At 34.9% G+C, this 23,392-nt stretch overlaps 1 protein-coding gene across 2 annotated transcripts in view; it reads right to left on the bottom strand.

Moving 5' to 3' along the window:
- Window positions 1-23,014, bottom strand: part of SIRT1 (sirtuin 1) — a 29,484-nt gene extending 6,470 nt beyond the window's left edge. Inside the window, exons 1-7 of one of the 2 annotated variants that reach the window (XM_039871941.1) lie at window positions 22,536-23,014; window positions 21,108-21,224; window positions 19,590-19,831; window positions 18,182-18,334; window positions 9,389-9,536; window positions 8,582-8,661; window positions 7,476-7,662 (exon numbers count right to left, since the gene is read on the bottom strand). In XM_039871941.1, coding sequence (XP_039727875.1) covers window positions 7,476-7,662; window positions 8,582-8,661; window positions 9,389-9,536; window positions 18,182-18,334; window positions 19,590-19,831; window positions 21,108-21,224; window positions 22,536-22,935 — 1,327 coding nt within the window. In that variant the 5' untranslated portion in view covers window positions 22,936-23,014. Of the gene's footprint in view, window positions 1-7,475; window positions 7,663-8,581; window positions 8,662-9,388; window positions 9,537-10,051; window positions 10,177-18,181; window positions 18,335-19,589; window positions 19,832-21,107; window positions 21,225-22,535 lie in introns of those variants that run through there. The other variant, XM_039871942.1, reaches the window with a different exon arrangement.
- Window positions 23,015-23,392: the final 378 nt, after the last annotated feature.

Below are 23,392 nucleotides of genomic sequence, written 5' to 3'. Positions count from 1 at the left end.
TTTGCCTGGAAAAGGAGTACCCAAAACACCTGGATGTGAAAACCAGCAAGGATTATGTTGGGGAGAGACAAAGTGCTGCAAAAGGTGGAAGTGCTGTTCTTAAAGGACCCATGCACAAACTTACTCACTCACAAACTCACTTGCTCTAAGCTCCAGCACAGGGACAGCAGCTTGAAAAATGCCAAGGATATGTGGGAAGGAAGTAAATTGACTAACTTCAGGGCGAAGGCTAGAACGGCAGGGAGTGGGGCAACACTTCTGGGACAAACTGACTTCTCACTCAGCTGGCTGGCCTGACACAGGCGGGCATTAAATCTGTGCTCTCCACTGCTTGCCCTGCCCTAGGGATTCCAAAACCCAGCCCATCCAACTTGCATGTCCTGCCAGAGACTCTCCTAGTGGCTCCTCCACACAAATGGCTTCTGCTTATGCTACTCTCACAAAGGTCCACAAACCCAACACAAGCAGCAGCCGGACTCAACATGCTTTGTACTTCCTGCCATGTGGCCCCAAGCCCTTAATAAGCCATGGCTAAACTTGGCCGGCACAGAAGCCCCTCCCCCAAGAGTCTCCAGACCCAAAACACCAGGTGGCCTGCTTTAAACCCCAAAAGAGCCCTACCCAACTAGCTCCACAACTGACACACCTGAAAGGTGGCCTCAGTCAGCGTCAGAAACCCCCCTAAACTGACTCCTGCTACATATGGTCAGATCCCAAACTGTTCATAACTGTTCATTTGCTATGGTTGTGGCCAGCCTTCACAGACAGCCTGAGGGTCAACCCCATCCACTGACGTGCTAGCAGCAATTGAGGCCCAATTACAACAGGACACACATAACCCACTACATAGGACTACATAGGACACCCCTGGAGTATGTGGCTCAGGTGACCTGGGTGACTGACCGCACCACTGGGCCCCCCACAGGACACCTTCTGCATAAGGCCCAACTGTCAAGGCTGGGAGACATAGCAGATCTACCTAATACATAGAAACACACACAGTTGGCCAAAATGAGGAGACAAACATATCCCAAATGAAAGAACAGGACGAAATTCCAAAAAAGAGAATAAACGAATAAAGATAAGCAATCTACCAGACAGAAACTTCAAAACACGAGTTATAAGGTTGCTCGATGAACTTTGGAGAGAAAAATAGATGAACTCAGGGAGAACTTAAAGAGATAGAAAACTTTATAAAAAAAAATAGAAAACAAAAAAGAACCAATCAGAACTGAAGAATAACTGAAATGAATTCATTAGAAGGAATCAACAGATTAGATGAAGCAGGGGAACTAGTAAGTGATCCAGAAGAAAGTGTAAAACAATTAGAAGAGCAAAAAGAATTTTAAAAAATGAGGATAGTTTAAAAAAGGACTGCTGGGACAACATCAAGCGTAACAATTCACATCATAAGGGTCCCAGAAGGAGAAAAGAGAAAGAGATTCAACCTATCAGAATAACTAATAACTGAAAAATTCCCTAACCTGGCTTAGGAAATAGACATACAAGTCCAGGAAGCAAAGAGTCCCAAACAAGATGAAACCAAAGAAGCCCATACCAAGACACATCATCATGAAAATGCCAAAAGTTAAAGACAGGGAATCTTAAAAGGAGCAAGAAAAAAGCGGTTAGTTACCTACAAGGGAGCGCCTGAAGACTAAGTTCAACCAAAACTTTGCAGGCTAGAAAGGATTTGGCACAAAATATTCAAAATGATAAAAGGCAAAATCCTACAATCAAGATTACTCAGCAAGGTGATCATTTAAAATATAAGGAGAGATAGTTTCACAGAAAAGAAAAAGCTAACAGAGTTCACCACCACTAAACCAGTATTACAAATATTAAACATCAAAAATAGGAATAAGAATATACAGAAAAGAAAAAAATTCTGACAAACACAAACAGTAAAAACAGTAAATCAACCAATTCTAAAGTTAGTACAAAGGCTAAGACAAAGGAGGAAAATCATGTGTAATTACAACAATAAATTAAGGAATACACACAAACATGTACACACTGAAGTAAAAAATAATGCCAAAACATAAACAGGGAAGGGGTAAGCAAAAACTGTAGTGATTTTAGAATCTGTTCAAACTTAAGTGACCATCAACTTAAAACCGACTTCTATAAACATAGCTTGGTGTGTATGAAGCACAAAGAACTATAAAAATGATCAGAAAATAACTGATAAAATGGAAATAACTACATATCTATCGATAATTACTACTTTAAATGTTTATAGACTAAATGGCTCCAATCACAAGACATACAGTGGCTGAATAAGTAAAACAAGACTCTGTACATATGCTGCTTCCACGAGACCCACTTAAGACTGAAAGACACACGCAGACTAAAAGTAAAGAGATGGAAAAAGATATTTCATGCAAACATGAAAAAAAAGCTGGGGTAGCAATACTTAAGACAAACCAAGAAGATACAACTCTTATAAACATTTACACATCCAACAAAGGGCACCAAAATATATAAGTAAATATTAATAAACATGAAGGGAGAGACCGAAAGTAATACAATCATTGTAGGGAACGTGATCGCCACTGACATCAATGCACTAATCAACAAGAAAGAAAATCAACAATGAAACAATGGCCTTTAATGACACATTAGACCAGATGAATTTAATTGATATTTTTAGGACATTTCACCCTAAAGCAGCAGCAGAATACACATTCTTTTCAAGTGCACATAGAACATTTTCCAGGATAGACCACATGTTGGGCCACAAGTCTTAATAAAGTTAAGACTGAAATCATATCAAACATCTTCTCTGATTACAATGGTACGAAACTAGAATTACAAGCACATAAACATATGGAGGATAAATAACATGCTTATTAACCAATGCCATTAAACAATGGGTTAACAAGAAGATCAAGGAAGAAATCAAAAGATAAACCTTAAGACAAATGAAAATGAAAACACAAAGATGCCAAATCTATGGGACACAGCAAAAGCAATTCTAAGTGGAAAATTCATAGCAATACAGTCCTACCTCAAGAAATAAGAAAAATCTCCAATCTAACCTGACACCTAAAGGAACTAAAAAAGAACAAAGCCCAAAATTGAGTAGAAGAATATAATTAAGATCAGAGCAGAAATAGAGTCTAAGAAACCAACACAAAAGATCAATGAAACCAAGAGCTGGTTCTTTGAAAAGATAACAAAATCGGTAACCCTTTAGCCAGACTTATCAAGAAAAAAATAGGACCCAAATAAAATCAGAAATGAAAAAGAAGTGACAACCAACACAACAGAAATACAAAGGATTGTAACAAAATACTAGAAACAATTATATACCAACCTGGAAGAAATGGATAAATTTCTAGAAATATACACACTTCCAAGATGAAATCAGGAAGAAACAGAAAATCTGTACAGAGCAATAACTAGTAACAAAATCGAACCAATAATCCAAAAATCCTCAACAAACAAAAGCCCTGGCCCAGATGGCTTCACAGGTGAATTTTACCAAACATTCAAAGAAGAATTAATACTTATCTTTCTCAAACTATTCCAAAAAACTGAAGAGGGAAAGCTCCCCAAAGTCATTTATGAAGCCAGCATTACCCTGATACCAAATCCATAGAGAGATAGTACAAAGAAAAAAAAATTACAGGCCAATATTCCTAACAAACATTGATGTAAAAATCCTCAACAAAATATTAGCAAAATGAATTCAGCATTCATGGTGAAAAGATTATACACCATGATCAAGTAGGATTTATTCCCGGATGCATTTTGGTTCAGTATCTGCAAATCAATTAACATGATGCACCATTATAAACAAATTGAAGGATAAAAATCATATATGATCATATCAATAAATGCAGAAAACACATCTGACAAAACCCAGCATCCATTTATGATAAAAACTCTCAGCAAAGTCAGGATAGAACATACCTCAACATAATAAAGGATATATATGACAAACCAACAGCCAACAGCATACTCAATGGTGAGAAGCTGAAATATTTTTAAGATCAGAAACAAGACAAGGATGTCCACTTTCACCATTTTTATTAACATTAATGGAAGTCCTAGTCACAGCAATCAGACAAGAAAAAGAAATAAAAGGCATCCAAATCGGAAAGGAAAAAGTAAAACTCATTATTTGTAAATGACATACTATTTATAGAGAACCCTAAAGAATCCACCAAAAAATGGTTAGAACTTATAAAATTCAGTAAATAAGGATACAAAATTAATATTTAGAAATCAGTTGCATTTTTATACATCAATAATGAACTATTAGAAAGAGAAATTCCATTTACAATTGCATCGAAAAATATACATATATCTAGGAATAAATTTAACTTAACCAAGGAGGTAAACTATACCCGGAAAACTATAAGACAATGAAGAAACTGAAATTACAAATAAATGATAGCATATACCATGCTCATGGAAAGAATTAACATTGTTAAAATGTCCATACTACCCAAAGCAATCTACAGATTCAATGCAATCCCTATCAAAATACCAATGATATTTTTCACAGAACTAGAATATATAATCCTAAAATGAAACTACAAAACACCCCAAATAGCCAAAACAATCATGAGAAAGAACAAAGTTGGAGGTATCATGCTACCTGATAACAAACTATAAAAGCCTATAGTAATCAAAACAGCATGGTACTGGCACACAGACACATAGGTCAGTGGAAGAGAACAGAGACCAGAAATAAGCCCACATCTATTTGGTCAATAATCTATGACAAAGGAGAGAAGAATATACAATGGAGTAAAGACAGTCTCTTCAATAAATGGTGTTGGGCAAACTAGGCAGATATATGCAAAAAAAAAGGGAAACTTTCTTATACTATATACTAAAATAAACTCAAAACGGATTAGACTTAAATATAAGACCTGAACCCATGAAACTCCTAAAAGGAAACAGGCAGTAAACACTTTAACACTGCTCTTGGCGATATATATATATATAATATAATATTATATATATATATATATATATATATATATATATATATTATTATATATATATATTATATATAATATAATATAATATATATATATATAATATATATTATTATATTATATTATATATAATATAATATAATAATATATATTATATATATATATTATATTATATAATATATATATATATAATAATATATATATATATATTATATATATATATATCGCCAAGAGCAGTGTTAAAGTGTTTATATGTTATATATGTTATATATGTATATATATAATATACATATATATAGATATATAATATATATATGTATATTATATATATATTTTATATATATGTATTATATATCTCCTCAGGAAAGGGAAATAAAAGAAAAAATAAGCAAATGGGATCATATCAAACTAATAAGGTTTCACACAACAAAGAAAGCCATCGACGAAACAAAAGACAACCTACTAAATAGGAGAACATATTCACCAATCATACATCCAATAAAGGGTTAATATCCAAAATATGTAAGGAATTAGGGTCTGGCCTGGTTAGTACTTAGATAGGAGACCACCCAGGAATACTAAGTGCTGCAGGCATTAAAAAAAAAAATCAAAATATATAAGGAATTCATACAACACCAAAAAAATCCAAACGATCTGATTAAAAAATGGGCAGAGAACCTGAACAGACATTTCTCCAAAGAGGACATACACATGGCCAATAAATATATGAAAAGATGTTCAACATCGCCAATCAGAAATGCAAATAAAAACCAGTGAAATATTACCCCACACCTCATACCTGTCATCAACAAATTAACAAATAAATATGATTTGGACCACTGCTAGAATTGTAAATTTATGCAGCCACTATGAAAAACAGTATGGTGGTTCCTCAAAAAATTAAAAATCAAAATACTTTATGATTCAGCAATTCCACTTCGGGGTATTTATCTGAAGATATCCAGAACACTGATTTGAAAAGATATATGGACCTTTATGTTCACTGCAGCATTATTTACAATAGCCGAGATATGGAAGCAATCTAAGTGTCTTTCTTTCAACAGATAGAAGATGTGGTACGTATATACAATGGAATATTACTCAGCCATAAAAGGAATGAAATCTTACCATTTGTGGCTACATGGATGAAACTAGAGGATGTTGTGCTAAATTAAATAAATCAGACAGAAAGACAAATATCATATGATTTCATTTACATATGAAATCTAAGGAGCAACACAAAACAAACAAGCGCATAGATACAGAGAACAAATTTAAATTCGCCAGACAGGAGGGGTAATGGGAGGATGAGTGAAAAGGGGGAAAGGGATTAAAAAGTACAAATTGAAAGTTCTCAAAATTGTCACGGGGATGTCAAGTATAGCATCGGGAATATAATCGATAATATTGTAACAATTATGTATGGTGCCAAATGGGTACTAGACTTATCAGGGTGATCACTTTCTAAGGTATACCAATGTCTAATTACTATGTTGTACTCCTGAAACTAATGTAATATTGTATGTCGACAATAATTGAAAAATAAATTTAAAATAATGTGAAAAGTCATACAAATCTATTCTCCAGTATATCTTTCTTACATTTTAAAAATGTACCTTTGCCTATCACCAACACACTATTATACTATCCCACAGAAAGCTTTTAAGAATTTCTGTCTTACCTTTAAAGAGACAAAATAACTCAAAAACAAAGGATCTTATACATTAAATAGTCATGTTTTAATTACAAATTGTCCTATATTCTACTTTAATAAAATTTCACAGCTACTTGATAAGAATTAGTTAAAATGCTAAAAGCCACTACATATGGGGTAGGAAAAAGACAGAACTGGAGGAGACATAACTCCTCGTTTCTTCCAACTATTTATTCTGGCTGCCTATCTGATTGCTGGTGTAGGAGTCTAATTTAATGCTCTGATTCAGGGCTTGATCATCTCTCCTCTTCGCCTTCACTCATTTTTTAGGGAATAACTGATGCTACTTAGTCCCTCTATCTTCTTCACCTCCCTTACTTCCTCACTAGAGGGAGGAAAAAAGGTATTATGAGAGTATGTTAAATATTCCTGAGCAGAGAAACAGGGGTTTAAATTCTATTTGAGCATTTTTATAACACACAAACATCCCTATGAATAAAGTAGATCCACATATAATTAACTGTTTTGTTTTTCTTAAAAAAAAACAAATGGTTATTCTAAGCCCCCAAATTCTATCTTACATAATACATGACACTTCTATCAAGCTGTACATTTTAACTTAAAAGTTGACTGTTTAATTTCTAACATACATTAAAATCTGACATTATTTCTGTTTCAATAACTCTTTCCCCTACCAAAATGTCAGATTAACTAATCTTCATGAACACGAATGTCACCTAAAATATAAAGTTTGGCTCTTCACCCTCTTTAACCAGAAACATAGTAAGATCACTGGTGTCTACTGTATAGACCTAAAACCCATGGCAATATATATAGAACTGTTCTCTGTATCATCACCAACTTACTTGGAATTAGTGCTACTGGTCTTACTTTCAGGGAAGATCCAATAACAATAAGGAGATCAACTTCATCTTTGTCATACTTCATGGCTCTATGAAACTGTTCTGGTAAATTTTCACCAAAAAAGACAATCTCTGGTTTCATAATAGCAAGTGGTTCATCAGCTGGACACCTAGGACATCGAGGAACCACCTGCACGTTTCAGATTTTGGTTGAGGTGGGGAAGAAAAGGGAAAGCCCAAGTTAGAAATAGTATTTCCACATTTCCTAAGAACACGTTTCAAAATCATCAGGATATGTCGTCAGTTCGGCTCACATCAACTCTTGTTTTAAAAAAAAAAAAAAAAAAATCAAAGAAAACAGAAAAGCTGTGTATAAACAGCAGGAATAACTAGATACTACCTAAAAACCAATGCAATTGTCATTGATCTTTTGTTTATTAACGTACAATGAAATTCAATGTTGCTACGATCTGTGTATGCTATTATAAATTGGCATAGACCTGCATTTGACATTCAAGACTGCACTGTACATTAAAAGGAAAAAACAGCATGTGTATTTACATGTACACTCACGCACGACTTAATCTTTTAAAAAATAAGTTTGTAACATACAATGATTCCACTTAATATGCTATCCTTTCTCATAATTATATGATTATATACACAGGTAAGTGCACAGAATTTATTTCTGGATGGTTTTTATTCTCTGCCATAGTTTACTGTAGTTTCTGGCAGTAAGCATACATGAAATACCTTTTAAAATAATTTTTCAAAAGTTTTAAAGAATTACCACCCTAATTCTGAATCTTATAGGCACTAAAAGAGTAAGGAGAAAAACTAATACAGCAACATCTCACTTATGATTTAGGTTTTTATTTTAATCTTACATATTAATGAGCCAATTTCATCATTTTAGAGACATTATGGAGCAATGTATTAGTATTAAAAGGTTCTTGTGTATTTCACCAGAATACCCAATGTTAACAATCTCTTCCTGGATCTTTCTGTACCACTTAAGTACTTTCAGGAAAAAAAAAAAAGAATTTAGAGGCAAAAGAAATAGATCAAACACATACACAAAAAACTCCTAAAATATGGGTGATAATTACCTGATTAAAAATATCTCCTCGTACAGTTTCACAGTCAACTTTGTATTTACAAATCAGGCAAGACGCTGTTGCAAAGGAACCTAAAACAACCAACATATATGTTTTATTGAAGAAATGTTCCTATTTATTAAACATACCACAAAGCTTATAAAATTTGACACCAGAAAAGTTATAGAATTTAAAAATTTTAACAGATTCCACGGGAGAACCTAAGGGGTGAATAATTAAAATACTTATACAATAGAGATAAAATCCAATCCTCAATTGCTGAGATGTTGCTACAATGATCTATCTACCCTTTGTAATAAAATAAACCAACCCTTCCAGAGCTAAAACTCTTACAGAAGTTAAAAGGTTATAGTTGTATTATCTTTGCTTAATTAACAGTTGTGTTTTAAAAACAATTTAGATACACAGTCTGTTCTACTTGTTTTAGACAAAGTCTAAATTTCTGAACCCTGTACATCTAAACTACCTAGTTCCTTTGGTTTCATAATCTAAAGATGTCATTTTTTTTCATACATAGTTAATATTACTTTTGTAATCAAAAAAGGTTACTAAAAAGAATTTAATGGAATGCAACTGCTATGTTTTGAAATCCAAAGCACATTAATTCTGATGCTTTGTACAATTAAAAGTCAAGGCCAACACTTCTGCATTCTACTTTTCTTATTTTATCTATAACTGATCAAGTAACATGATTAAATAATAAAGCTTAATCTCTATTCCCACATAGCAGCCTTTCTAATCTTAATTTTTCCTAGAAAACAAATTAAAGAACAGAAAGCAATTCTGAAGTTTACTAACCATGACACTGAATTATCCTTTGGATTCCTGCAACTTGTTCCAGTGTATCTATGTTCTGAGTATAGTTCCGAAGTAGCTTTCCTTCCTTATCTGACAAGGCTATGAATTTGTGACAGAGAGATGGTTGGAACTGTCCAGGATATATTTCCTATATAATGCAAAAGCAGAAAAAAAGATTACATTTAAGAAATAAGTATAACAGAGGTCCTATGTTATGTTCAACCAAAAAATATATATATACCAATAATAATTCCCCATGTATAAATAACTTAAATACATGAGCATCTCAAAGCATCTAGATGGATGCAACACACACCTACAAAAGTAATATGTATGACTCAGCAATTAGTGAACTTGGCCCCTTGAATAAAAGGATAAAGTTGACCCACAAACATCTCTAATAAATGTTAATATTTTAATAAAAGTCAGAATAAATATACTCCCTAGCATATATCTAATTTGTTGGCTGCAATTCAGATTTTTTATAAGGTAAAAGGGGAAAATTTTAAACTGAAATTAAAGATATATCAAAGGTATGGTGACTTTTTTTTTTAAAACTGAAAAAAGGGACTGTCGACAGAAGAATATCAAAATTTTTTGATTCATCATTCATTATAAATATCAACCTGTTGGAAGTTTAAAGCTAAAGTTTTAATTCCTTACCAAAATTGTTTTCCTTCCACTGCACAGGCTCATACTGGTATAGTATAGAGTTGCTCATGAATGCTGAGTTGCTGGATTTTGTGTGTGTGTTTTTCCCCCCAAATAATGCTTCAATGCTGTTTCTTCTTTAAAAACAAAGAATTCAGATATACACATGGTAAAAAGATCAGAGAAAAAGTATCAATTTTGGTCCTCTCAACTTTTGACAGTGTTTTTTATTAAATTTCATTTAGTAAGTGACTATGGCAAAGGAAGTTTCTTCTCTATTTTTTTCTCTAAAGTAGTAGTGCTACCTACTTCCTTACCATTCATTACAGCCTCTCTATCACAATGCTAGAAAAAACTAGACACAACCATATGTCCGTCAATAGTGGACTGGTTGTAGATACATGGTATCTATAGAGTGTGCAGCCATTAAAATGAAGGAGAAGTCTAGATGCACTGACCTGGAAGGTGGTCCATGACATATATGAAAAAAGCAAGTTAGTCACCAATGTGTATAGTTTTGTTTTTGTTAAGAAAAAACAGAAATTATATGCACATGTATATAGATATGTTAATATAAACATCAAGGAAGGATACAAACAAGCTATAAACAGGTGGAGGAGCTTTCATTTGACATTATTCAAAAAGCTTAACAAGATTATATATGACTACTTTTAACCTATTTAATATTTTAAATTGAAAAAACTCTACAGGGATACCTTTTAGGTAAAAATAAAAAGCAACTCTCATTTAAACAACTATTACATACTTATACATATGCTACTGAAAATCTGTTATACAAAAATCCAAAAATTCTGACCAATTTTTATGAATTTCATGGACACTGCAATTTAAGAAACATACAATGCATACATAGAAAAAAGTAACAAATGAAGAGCTTAATAAAGTTAATGTTTATAAAAGAAACTGAAAGTCACATTATGTTCTAGACCATTGAGTTGTGCTATACTAACCACTGTTTTAGTCCCAAGATGCTTTGTGCTTTAGCACATTTATAGAGGATTAAACATCATAGTATTTTATTAAAGCTCCCTCTAGAAATAGCTGTTAGAGTGTTTTAACAAATCTTAGAATATGCTAGGCAACAGATAAAATAGGATCTAAAGTAGGAAGAAAAGTGCTAACAGCATGCCACATACAAAATAAGAACAAATGACCTCCAGGGTAGGGTTGGGGAGCAAGAGTACCAAGACTCCAAGACTCCAAGACTACACACTCCGGAAATGAACTTTTTTGTGCCTCATCCCCTGTCGCCTCTTTTAAAGGGAGAGAGAAGAAAAGCACAAAGATATATGGTCACTAAATTCAGCTGTACACTCCAGTTTCCCTTATGTCCAAACCATAATAGTTAGCCCTTAAAGTTATGAATCAACTCCTGTAATTGGGGATTATTTATGAAGCAATTTTTGTTGTTTTATATGCCTAAATTTTATGTGTTAAAACCTAAGTGATTTGAATCTTAACTTTGTCTTTTTTTTTTCTGAATATACAGTGGACTATGTCTGAATCATCAGATTTAACACTATGTTCAAACTAAGGGATGTAATCTGAAATAATAAAGAAAAATTACTCTGGAAGAACTGTTTTAATAGAAACTATTCCTAAGGCAGGCCCTTAACATGAAAAGCTGCTAAAAATCAAATGCCTAGGAATACAATTTTCTGCTAAAATATGGATTAATTCTTCCATGTTGTATCTGTGACATGCTAATCCTATTCTAAGCAAGACAAGCCATTCAAAATGGCTGAATATTCTAAAGTCCTATTAAGGAATCAAGCATGTGGACTGGGCCATTCTGTCATTATCATAGGGATCCTCACAGATTAGAGTAAAAGCAGAGCTGGAACCGAAGGCTTAAAATACTTTTTTAATAAGAGCCCTTGCTTCCACATAGCTGTGTCTAAAAACATGCAAACGATCCAGTAATTGTTCATAGCCAACCAATGAGGTCAAGACTAAAGCTTCGAACTACCTGCCGTAATGAGTTTTCATGAAGAAATAATGGCTTTCCTCCAGAGATGCTCTCTCTGCTTGGTTTCTTCTCAAAATTTCTAGCAATATGAATGAGACCCGAGTCAAAGGCAGAGGTGTTAAGTGCAACCCTTCAAAAATAAAAGGACTCATCCAAGTTTGAGATGCTCTACTCGCTAATATCCACCTCCTCCTACATATCAGAGGGAGGCAGTTAAATAGAATTGGTAAGAAACTAGAACCTAAAATCTTCGTTGCCAAAAAGTGAAACCAATCAATCTTGTTAGAAAAACCCTCATAATCCCATCTTGTTTCACTCATTCCAAAAAACCATACTTGAATAGACTACTCAATCTCACCTAATTAATACTTTCAAATTAAAGTTAGTCACCTAATTCAACTGCTTTTTTTTTTTTTAAGTCTAATTTCCTGAAGAACTCAAGGTTTAGCCAACTTTTTCCACACAAGGATACCAGAAAGTAAATATTTAAGGCTTTGCAGGCCATATACAATTTTTGTCCACATGGTAAACCACTCAATCTTCCACTGTAGGGCAAAAGCAGCCATAGACAAAATGCAAATGAATGAGCATGACTGTGTGCCAATAGAACTTTATTTATGGGCGCTGACATTACAATTTTCATATAATGTTCAATGCCGTGAAATATTTTGATTTTTTCCCCATCTGTTTAAAAATTAATTCTTAGCTCACAAGCTATACAAAACAGTGGCCACATTTGGACTGAGGCTGCAGTCTGCTAAGCCCTGTACTCACCTAGAACAAGACAATTTCAATTAGTCAAGCTATTAGTTACTACTTAATGACGTTTTCGTATGTAACAGGCATAACAGGAGCACTTTATTATAATGCAGTAGATTAGGCTGAGGGCTATGTTTTTATACTTTAAAGGACTGTACAGGAAAACAACACGATTGAGTTCCTATGTTGTCCACAAAGCAGGTCACATTTACTACCTAACCCTATAAAGAAAGGATCCCTATGCTGTGAGGATCTCTATGCTGACCCTACTATAGGATATGTATACCCGCATTTGGCAAATGAAAAAAAGCAAAGCACAGATGCAACTTGCCAAAAGTCACAAGAGCCAGTAAGGAGCAGAGCTTTCATTTAAACCCAGTTTTCATACCAAGTTGGCTCTTAACCACTATGCAATACTGCCTTTTCAATTTCTGATCTCTCAACCTCAGGTTTCATATCTTTCTTTTAGGCTAAGCACCATTTCTAGTGTGTATTGCTAACTAACCTAGTAAGATAAATTCACTTATTTTGCACATCTTCATGGGAATACTGGAGGTTCGAATTCCAATCACTCTCAACATAAAAATACTCTTTAAGAATACATAATGTTCCCACTAATCGGTGTTAAGAAAAACATCCCAATGGAACAAAATTGCTAATAACAATCAGGTCATTCAAGGATATACACATGGCCAGGGGTAAAAAGTAGTCATCTACACTAAACAGCAACAGAACACTAATATGCAAGAAGATGCTAATTTTTATCTACTGAACTGATAATTTTAACTACCTTAAAAACTTTAGTTATCCATTAATAGAAGACTGATTAAATATATCATGGTACAACTATAAAACAATACTATACAGACTTTTCTTTAAAATAAGGTTATGCCTTTAAAGGACCATTATCAAACTATTTCCAAGAAAATTAAGTGAAACAAAAGCAAGGTAGAGAAAAGGGTGTATAATTCTTTTGATAATTTTTAAAGTATTATTAGAAACTTACACTACTCCCCCTGCACCACACATACACGTTTACTTTTTTTTTTCCTGGAAGGATATCCAAGAAAACATTTTACCATGGTAACCTCTGAGGAAAGAGTAGCAAGCAATAAGGAAGACTGAAGGAGAGGCCCACTAACATTTATATTTTGTACTGCTTGAATTTATTTTTAAAACATAACAAAACACGCACACATGATTTTTTTAAAAATCTTGTCACGATAATAATGTATTGAGGTTTTTTTAGGGGATGGGGGGGCAGGACAGGAAGAGGTATGCTAAATCAGCCTCTCTTTTGATGAGAGTATATTTTTCAACATTCCCAGGTAGCAATGTGACAAAATGTATCAGGACCCTTAGCAATTTCCCTTTCGAGAATTTATCCTAAGAACACTGGAAACACACCAAAAAGGACAATCATAGCAATACTATTTGTAATAACAGGAAGTAGGAAACGTCTAAAATGTTTACTTACAGAATTATACCACTTGATGAACATTATGATGATTATAAAATATTAAAGTATCTAACAGAAAGTTTATTATATTAAATAGAAAATACTATACATCAAATCAGTAAGTAAAAGCCCATTTTTATAATAAAAAATATATCCAGCTATAATACTATATGTACATTTATACATCTATACATCTATAATCCACATAACACCTGGGGTAGTAACATATTGTCTTCAGGTGAATGGGATTGTGGCTATTTTTTTTTTTCTTTTGGCTTGCATGTTTTTATTTTTAGGCAGTGAGCTGGTTTTAAGGTTCTTTAACTTTGTAACTACATAACCTGGTATGTTTGCACATTACCAATAAAGTGATAATTTACTGAATAAATATAAAGATACATTTTTTGGAATTTAGTTCATGAAAATTCAGTTCATATTTTTCCCTTCATTTTTTCTTGAGTTTTAATCACTTCAGGGGAAGAAACATTAAGTTCAATATGGGATAGCAAATACACTCTTTGGACACAGTCCTTTTTAAAAAAAAAGTTATTTTACACATCCTCAGTTTCACTTCTACTGACTCTTAATATATATATGTTCATTTTTATCAGCATCGGTCAATTACTTTTAAGACTCCTGAGAACCATGATTACAATGCATTATCATTTAAGCACTTATTATATGCAGGAAGATAATGGTTCAAGACACGGCTATATAGCTTTCATATTGCCCTTCACTGTTCTTATGTAAAAAAATTGTTCTTGCACACTGTACTACAAATGGTGCTCAAACGGAGCAGTTTTGCAGGGGACAGTTGGCAATGTCTGGAAACATTTCTGACTGTCAAGACTGGGGGTGGGAGTGTTAATAGCACTGAGTAGGAAGAGGGATGCTGCTAAATACCGTACAATGCAGAGGACAGCTTCTCACAGCTAAGAATTATCCACTCCAAAATGTCAATAGGTTGAGAAACAGCTCTAATGGGCCAGTAACCTCTTAACACATCTCTCCATTACTTGAAATTTCCAGTCTAAATGAAATCTAAGTTTCTTCTCAATAATTATACACAATCGATGGCCCGATACATGAAGGAAATTCTTTCCTTCCAAAATGTCTAAATTTCATCTTAATAGCTTCATATTACATTATTTTTCTCTCATAACTAGCAAAAATCACAAGCCATCTTAATGAACTTTCTGCCTAATAGAGCAACTGGTAAAAATTTTTAGATTTTATTAATATTTTACAAATCTAGTAAAATATAACATTAACATACTCTCCCCATCCTCCATTTTTGGATATTACTCTTCATTCTTTGCCCTTATTTCTCCTTAACCTTTCCCCAATTATTTATTTTTAGGCCCAATAGTAACTCAGTCTCTTCTACCAATTACCATTAATTTTAAGTGTTATTGCAATAACCAGAAGCTCTCTTTTAGGCATTTCCTAATGTGAGAATTAAAATACAATAATTCTATATGAGAAGCAGTTATAAAGGTTAATTATTCAGCTCTTACTGTAACTTAATTGAAAACTCAGAAAACCAATCAAGCAAAATTAAGTTTATATAAATAAGACTGGAAAAGGCTGTACCTTTTAAATGACTGAAATTTTAATTGCATAAATTCTTAAAACTTCAAAGAAAAGTGAAAAATGCCACTCATCCAACCTTTTCTTCTCCTAGGTAGTAGATAATCTATACACAGTGGTTAAGAACACTGTAACACATTAACAGTTTGCCATTTTTACTGTAATTCACATACTTTATGCACCGTCTAGATTTGAAGTACACTTCCTAAAGTTCTTGTAATTTGTCTTTATTAGAGTAATTCTGAATTGTTTCTACAGATGAATACTCAGTTTGTATATTAGACAACTAAGGTTACAATCTTTCTCATCTAGCTATTTCTATTCTCAGTTACCACATTTTCCCAAGTGTCAGGTTACTACTTTAGGAAACAATTTAGGACAAGTTTGTTTGGGCAATATGTTTTCTTTCTTTTCAGACCACAGAATTTACAGCAAGTGTCTTAGGAGCATTATATAAATGGACTAGTGACTCAAACTTTTATAATCAGATATAAAATCAAAGTAGTTTCTAGCTACTTGCCCGCCTTCTGCTACTAGAGCTATCATAATGCCTGGAGCCTCGGTCTAATTCAAGAAACCTATAACTAGGTGATATTTCCTTGGTCTGCAAAATCATGCATTAGGAACACTAGCACCAGTATGTTAAAACGGTAAATCTTCACTAATTCATAATCTTGAAATTAAGAAACAGAAAAGACAAAGAAACTAACTTTACATTATTTCAGTGTGAACTAGGTGTCTGTTCTAAAGGCTAGCTATAAATGACCATCACTACTGCTTATAATGTAAAATGTTCAAAATTTTTACAAGTTTCAAGTTGATGGCTGGAAAGATTAAAAATTCTCCCAGTGACCTGAAAATTTCTCAAATTTAGTTTTTAGTTTTAACAATTAAATCATATCCAAGAGCTTAACTCTCAGATTTTTAAATGTTTCAAATGTAATTGTTGCTAATTAGTGCAGCTGTCATTGCCATTTTTATATTCCTTAAAAGAGTGGATTTATATTGTACATGTTGAAAGGAATTAAGAGTATTATGTATTTAATTTACTTTAGAACAAACCATAGTCTCAACAAAGCTGTGGTTTGAATTTGTTATCTTGGGCTGTCCATTGCATGTAAATTCAATATGCTCTTTTGGATGTAAATCTTGGAAATACAGTATGAATGCTATCATTAATAAAAACATTAATCCTAGTCCAAAAAAAATAAATATCCAAGATATTTTAATATATAATTTCCCCATTTTACTCTAATCCCTATTTATAACCATATCTGGATAAAACAATGTATTTCTTTAAAAATAATCAACCAATTAAACACCATTTGTTCTGAATTAGCAAGGCTCTTCCTTTTACCATGTTATATAAACTGACCATAGTTTGAAAGTAGCTGAGGTCACCTTTTTGTTAAAATTCGGGTTCATTTAATTTCTAGATTCACTATAAATAGTTACTAATATGAAACACCCTTTCAAATATATTAAAGTTTAGCACTAACAATTTTACAATGTCTTTCCATGAGACTAAACTTTGAGGGAAAAAAACCCAGTTTTATAATGACTAAAATCTCTTAGACATGGATAGTATATCAAACTTTCTACTTCAGAGCAGAGCTGCCCAACAGAAATATAATGTGAGCATAAAAATTTTCATAATTTATAACAAAATATCAAACGTATCATTATTTCCACATATATTTGTTAATATATAATAGAAAAAATTAATTATATATTTGCTATTTTTTCCATACTAGGTTTCCAAAATCTTGTATGCCTTCCACACTTACATCATATCTCAATACACTTAAGTATTCAATGTGGCTAGTGGCTTCTGAACTGCACTGTGTGGCTCTAGAGACTCTAGAGCAAGACACAGCACCCCTGACTAAAATGCAACCTAAGAATCTTCTCCGCCCCAATCACGAATTTTCAGGCATATGCTTAAGTTAAGATCTGGCTAACATAAAGCATACCAAAGCAGATGTTATAATTTTTATGACCATTAATAAATATCAAAAATCAAAACAGTGATGATGTTACTTTTCCATCAGTCTACGAACCTCTAAAAAAGCCTGGACAATGTAAAGGCCAATAATGAAGTGCAAATTTGAAAAATGTAAAATAGCCTCTTCTTTAAATCCTAAAATGAAGAAAAGTAAATAATAAACCCTTCTGAGAAGAAGGGAATTCGGACTGGAATGACTTTATTTTGGTGATCTTATTTCCATACCACATTACTATTACTGAATTTCCTAGATACTGAATGGTAAGCTTAAGAAGCCTGAATGTGAACAAATACTTTTTCATGAGAGGCCAAAGAAACAAGCAGAAGAGTCTGTAGTACCTTTGCAAACTTGAAGAATGGTCTTGGATCTTTTCTGAAATATTCAATATCAAACATTGCTTGAGGATCAGGAAGGTCTGGGAAGTCTACTGCAAGGCGAGCATAAATACCATCTCTTGACCTGAAGTCAGGTATTCCACAAGAAACAGAAACCTGAAATATGCATGGCATAATTTGTACAATTAAATCATCTATCTCTATCTTTATAATTACTTGTTCTGTTATCATACAATTAAAGAAGAGTTGAAAAATATTTCAGTTTTAAACTTCTTTTGGAGAACAGAAATACCACCCTATTCCAATTGAAATAGAAATAAAACACCCAAAAAAACGAGTATTATTAAATTTATCACATATGCCATTCATGACAGGGTAAGGAATTTTAAGTCAGGCTAATTTCAAACCTTTAAGCATTTAACCAACAAATTAAAACAATTGCAAATTGAGAAGAGCATAAGTCATTTTAAATTATTTTAACTAGAAAGAAGAAATCTCTCATCTGGTCAGGGTCCTATTATTTTGAGAACACTAACTTTTGCATTTTTTTTTTTTAAATACAATTCTGTACAATATTTCAATTGTTAAGAATAGATTTAGATACTATACTTTTTCTTCAAATAAACCTTGACATTTCAAATAGGAATTTCAGAATTATCTTTTTTCCCACAATTTTATGAGCTGACTACACTTTGAGCTCAGAGCAAACCAAACTTGTCTAAATCACATCAGGGATAAAACCAGAACTATTCTTGATGAACATTTAAGATCAAGTAACCACCTCTCAACTTAAAATGGCAGAAAGCAGGACTATAATTTAAACCCAGAATTGCCCTGGTCACTAACATATTCTGTATTTAACAAAGAATACACAATAGCCTTAGGTAAGCTAGTTAACTGCAACCCTACAGCTGAACAAATAAAAATGTCCAAGCTACCACAATCACATAACCTTAATGTAAAATGGAGAAGAGGTAAGAATCTGTTACCTTCCCAACACTAAGTTCTTTACTTGTACCAGTGAGGTTCCTGGTTTCCCCATGAAGATGGAACCAATACCCAACTTCTCCATTGGGCCCTTACGCACTTCAATGCACGCAGAATTCCCTGCATCTATCTCCTTTAGGCGCTGTGGTACAATGTTGGTAAAAATCTTGCCTTAATCCCACTTATCTACTATACTAATAAACAGAAGCAAATCTATTTTAGGGTTATTGAAAAGGTTGTAGAAAACAACCAATTTAGCAACTGCTGCTACATTCACTTTATAATAGTGTCCAAACCCAAACGCATAGTATCATGTAAGGATAAATTCTTCTACATCAGAAAAATGTCTCTTAATTTGGAAAAGTCATAAGAAAAAACAAACTCTACTTCCCCCTTTTACTAATGTTTTATACATCTTACATACCCCAGCTCCAGTTAGAACTATTATTTTTTTGCACTCCTGCAGTAATTTCACAGCATCTTCAATTGTATTAATATCTTTTCTCTTTTTCCTTTTTGGTGGTTCTGAAAGGATATTAATAACAATCTGCCACAGTGTCATATCATCCAATTCAGGTGGAGGAATTGTTTCTGGTAGTAAATCTTTAAGAATTGTTCGAGGATCGGTACCAATCATAAGATGTTGCTGAACAAAAGTATATGGACCTATGTAAGAGGAAAAAGAATCAGATCAAATCCACTTCCAAGTAATTAAAAATTTTTATTTATTTTCTGAAGTAATGAATTAACAATCTTTAAGTTTCTTTTGCAACCTAAGAAAATGCAACATAAAGGTATTTCATTCACACGATATCCTCAGAGCTAATGCTGTATTTCAATGAAACTAGGAAGAGCAAATCAAGAGTTGGGTCTGTCCCTTGAGCCGTAAAATACAAAGTATGTATTTTAAGAGTCAAAGTACCAGAATTAAATTTCAATAGTTAAAGTCCATAAATATACAGCATATGTAATGACAGAAATATATACAAAAGGGTTCTACAAATCAATACAGGAAAGATCTTAACAGTCCCAAAAGCCCATACTATTTATCATTGAAGACATAAGGGAAAAAGAAAAGGAAATCTATACATCCATCTAAAGTAAATCTATACACAACTACTACTTTTTAAAATTTTTCCAATAATAATCTTCAATTTGATCTTAACCAATCTCCCAAAATGATACATATAATGCTGATGTTTTGAGCATTAATATTTTTTAATCTTGACATTTCTTAGATAAGTTTCCCAGCTTGAGAGAGCCAAAATTACAGTAAATCTTATAGACACTAAACATCATTATATTTAAGTAGTCAAGAACGGGAACACATTAAAAGATCACTTTTGAGATAGTGTTGTTAAAACTTTGTTTTCTCTTCTTTCTCTGGATAGTGTTCTCTACTTCAAAATATTTTTCCACTTCGCTCACATACTTAGTATTTACTAAGCATAAATTATGTGCCAGGCACTTTTCTAAACACTGACAAAACAGTATACAAATCATTCAAAAAGTCCTGCCCCCAATGGGGCTTATATTCTAACAAAGAACAGAATTTAAAACGTTAAGATACACAGCTTGTTAAAAAGTGATATGTTAAGAAGTAAAAATGAAGAACAGACAGGACGTGAGGGAGCAAGATACTCTTAACTGGAGAAAGAGCATTCCACAAAGAGGTTACAAATGAAAAGGGCCCAAGGACCCAAAGCGTGAGAAGGATCTGGTTTGAGAAATACCAGAGGCCAGCTTCCATTGGCCTGACCTGTTTAAAAAAAAATGCAGAACAAAGCACTAGACTTTTCCTAGAAACATAAGCTAATATCTCAGCAAACCCCTAAGGAACCTCATCACAAGGTTATAAGGGGGCAGATAAATATATTTTTAGTTGAAATAAAATGAAAATACAAAAAAAAGACATTTACTCTCTAAAGCTGTGAAACCATACCTATCCGTGGCCTTGGAGTCCAGTCACTAGAGCTTGCATGTGAAGCTCTATCATCCTCATCACTTTCACAAGAATGAAAACCATTGGTGATTATTTCATCACCAAACAGAAGGTTATCTGCAAAAGAAACCAAAAGTAACTAAAGGCTGCTGAAACAATCTCCCTCTAAAATGTATGAAGATCTACAATAGTTATGATGCAGTAATTTTCACGGAAGAAGACACTTAACATTCATACTGCCCGTGTAAAGAATGCCTACTGGCTCAGCTTGTACCATTCATAGGCACAGTACATCCTCATCTTTAGGGATTCTGCATACAATCTAAAAGTTTCAGTTCATCAAAGATATAAATATAAATTAAATCTACTTAATCAAAACACAAAACTAGTAATCTAGTTAAACTGAATTTGTCAATCACAAATGAAGCTCACGAGACGTGTCAAATAAAAATTTAACAAAAACAGCTGTTCAAACGTAACTACAGCAATTTGCATTTCTCTTATATAATACTAGACATACAAAAATAGCTTTGCATTATTCGTTTCCTCTATTCTGTTTTTCTTGAAATGAGAGACCTTTTTTACTAATCCAGTCCTTCATGCACATGTTATCTTTAAATACTATCGAAAAGTCCACTGATGAAGATGCACATCTACCCAGGACAGAAAATCTTCACATCGAAACTATGAAACCCTCAAACGTGACACATGTACAACACATCTGTTTTAGTATGCCAAAATACGTCAATTCGTGTTTCAGGGTTACGTATACATACAATAAAGGATTGCACCTAATCTTAAAACTATTGTAAGAACATGATTAGAGAAAAATACTAGTCACACAAAAAGTGCTCCAAAAATACTATCACTTTCCTATGCCCACTATTAATTGAACCAGAAAACAGTAACATCTTCAAAATTTTGAGACTAACTTTAGAAATTGCTTTGCTCTTTAAATTTTAAGACAAGTTTAAAATAAAGACCCTTCGAAAAGTTGCACACTGCATTGCACAGGTGTCGATTTGCAAAGACAACTGCAAAAAATCGGTGCAAGGGAAGCAAAAGTTGCAGATTTTAAAGTGCTGGGGGGCGGGGTGAGGGTAGAAACGACGTTTAACAAACGCATTATGCAAAAACAGTAAGAGGAAAAAGAAACTTATTTTAAAACCAACTGCGAAAGCTTCCCGGCCTGGCGGCTGCGCAAAGCGCGAGGCCGAAGGAGGGGAGGGCGGGAAGGAGTCGGCAGGCCGCTCCCGCGTCCAGGCCAGCAGCCCCGGAGGCGCGCAGCCGAGGTCCGCGGGAGGGAGTGGGACCCCGCAAAACCAGCCCCGAGACCCCAGCCCGCCCGAGACCCCGCCATCGCACACGGGGAGGGCCCGGGAGAGGGCGGGGGAGTGCGCAGTCCCGGTCGCCCGCGCCCTTGCGCACCTCGGTACCCAATCGCTGCCGCCTCTTCCTCCTCCTCGCCCTCGTCGTCGTCGTCGTCGAGGTCGTCGGCCGGCGGCGGCTCTCGGGATAGGACCTGTAGGCCCGGCCCATTGTCTCCTTCTCCGCCCGCCGCCACCTGGGCCTCCCGCTCCCCGCCTGCCGCGGCCACCTCCCGCCACAGCGCCGCCGCCGCCGCCGGGCCGCCCCCGGCCGCTGCCGGCGCCTCACGCTCGGGGGCCGTCCCATCGAGCTCGCCCGGGCTCCGCCCGAGGCCGGGGCCGTCTCTCCGCGGCCTCTTGCGGAGCGGCTCTCCTGTGGGCGGCGACTCAGACTCCTTCTCGGCCGACACCGCCGACGGGGAGCCGCCGGGCTGCAGGGCGAGCGCCGCCTCGTCCGCCATCTTCCAACTGCCTCTCTGGCCCTCCTCCTTCGCCTCCTCTGCTCCCGCTCGACTCGCGGCACTGGCGCCCCCGCGGCTCGGGCTGCGGGAGATTTAAACCGCGTCACGTGACCCGCCCCCGCCCCCCCCGCGGCTCCCGCCACCCACGCGGGCGGGACCACAACACGGAGGGTCACGTGGCGGGCGGAGGCGGCGTGGGCGGGAGGAAGAGCCGCCTCCCTGCTGCGGCCCCACGGCCCCGCGGGGCGCATCCTCCTGCCAGGCTCGCCCCTTTCTCAACTTCTTTTTCAAACCATGTGAAATCACTGCGGCTGGGATGGCTCAAGTTTGGGTTCACATTGCAAGTTTCCTCCTCTGCCTGAAGTGCACACCTCGCTTGCTCTAAGATTTAAGCTAAGGGTTAGAACGTAGTTCCCGAGAGGCGATAAGGGAGGAAGCGGGCCAAGATGTAGCGCCT

The sequence above is a fragment of the Pteropus medius genome, unplaced genomic scaffold, assembly GCF_902729225.1.
Source record: "Pteropus medius unplaced genomic scaffold, Ma_sr-lr_union100, whole genome shotgun sequence".
In the NCBI taxonomy this organism is placed as follows: domain Eukaryota; kingdom Metazoa; phylum Chordata; class Mammalia; order Chiroptera; family Pteropodidae; genus Pteropus; species Pteropus medius.
The sequence above is the reverse complement of the archived record's forward strand: the minus strand, read 5'-3'. Positions and strand labels throughout refer to the sequence as shown.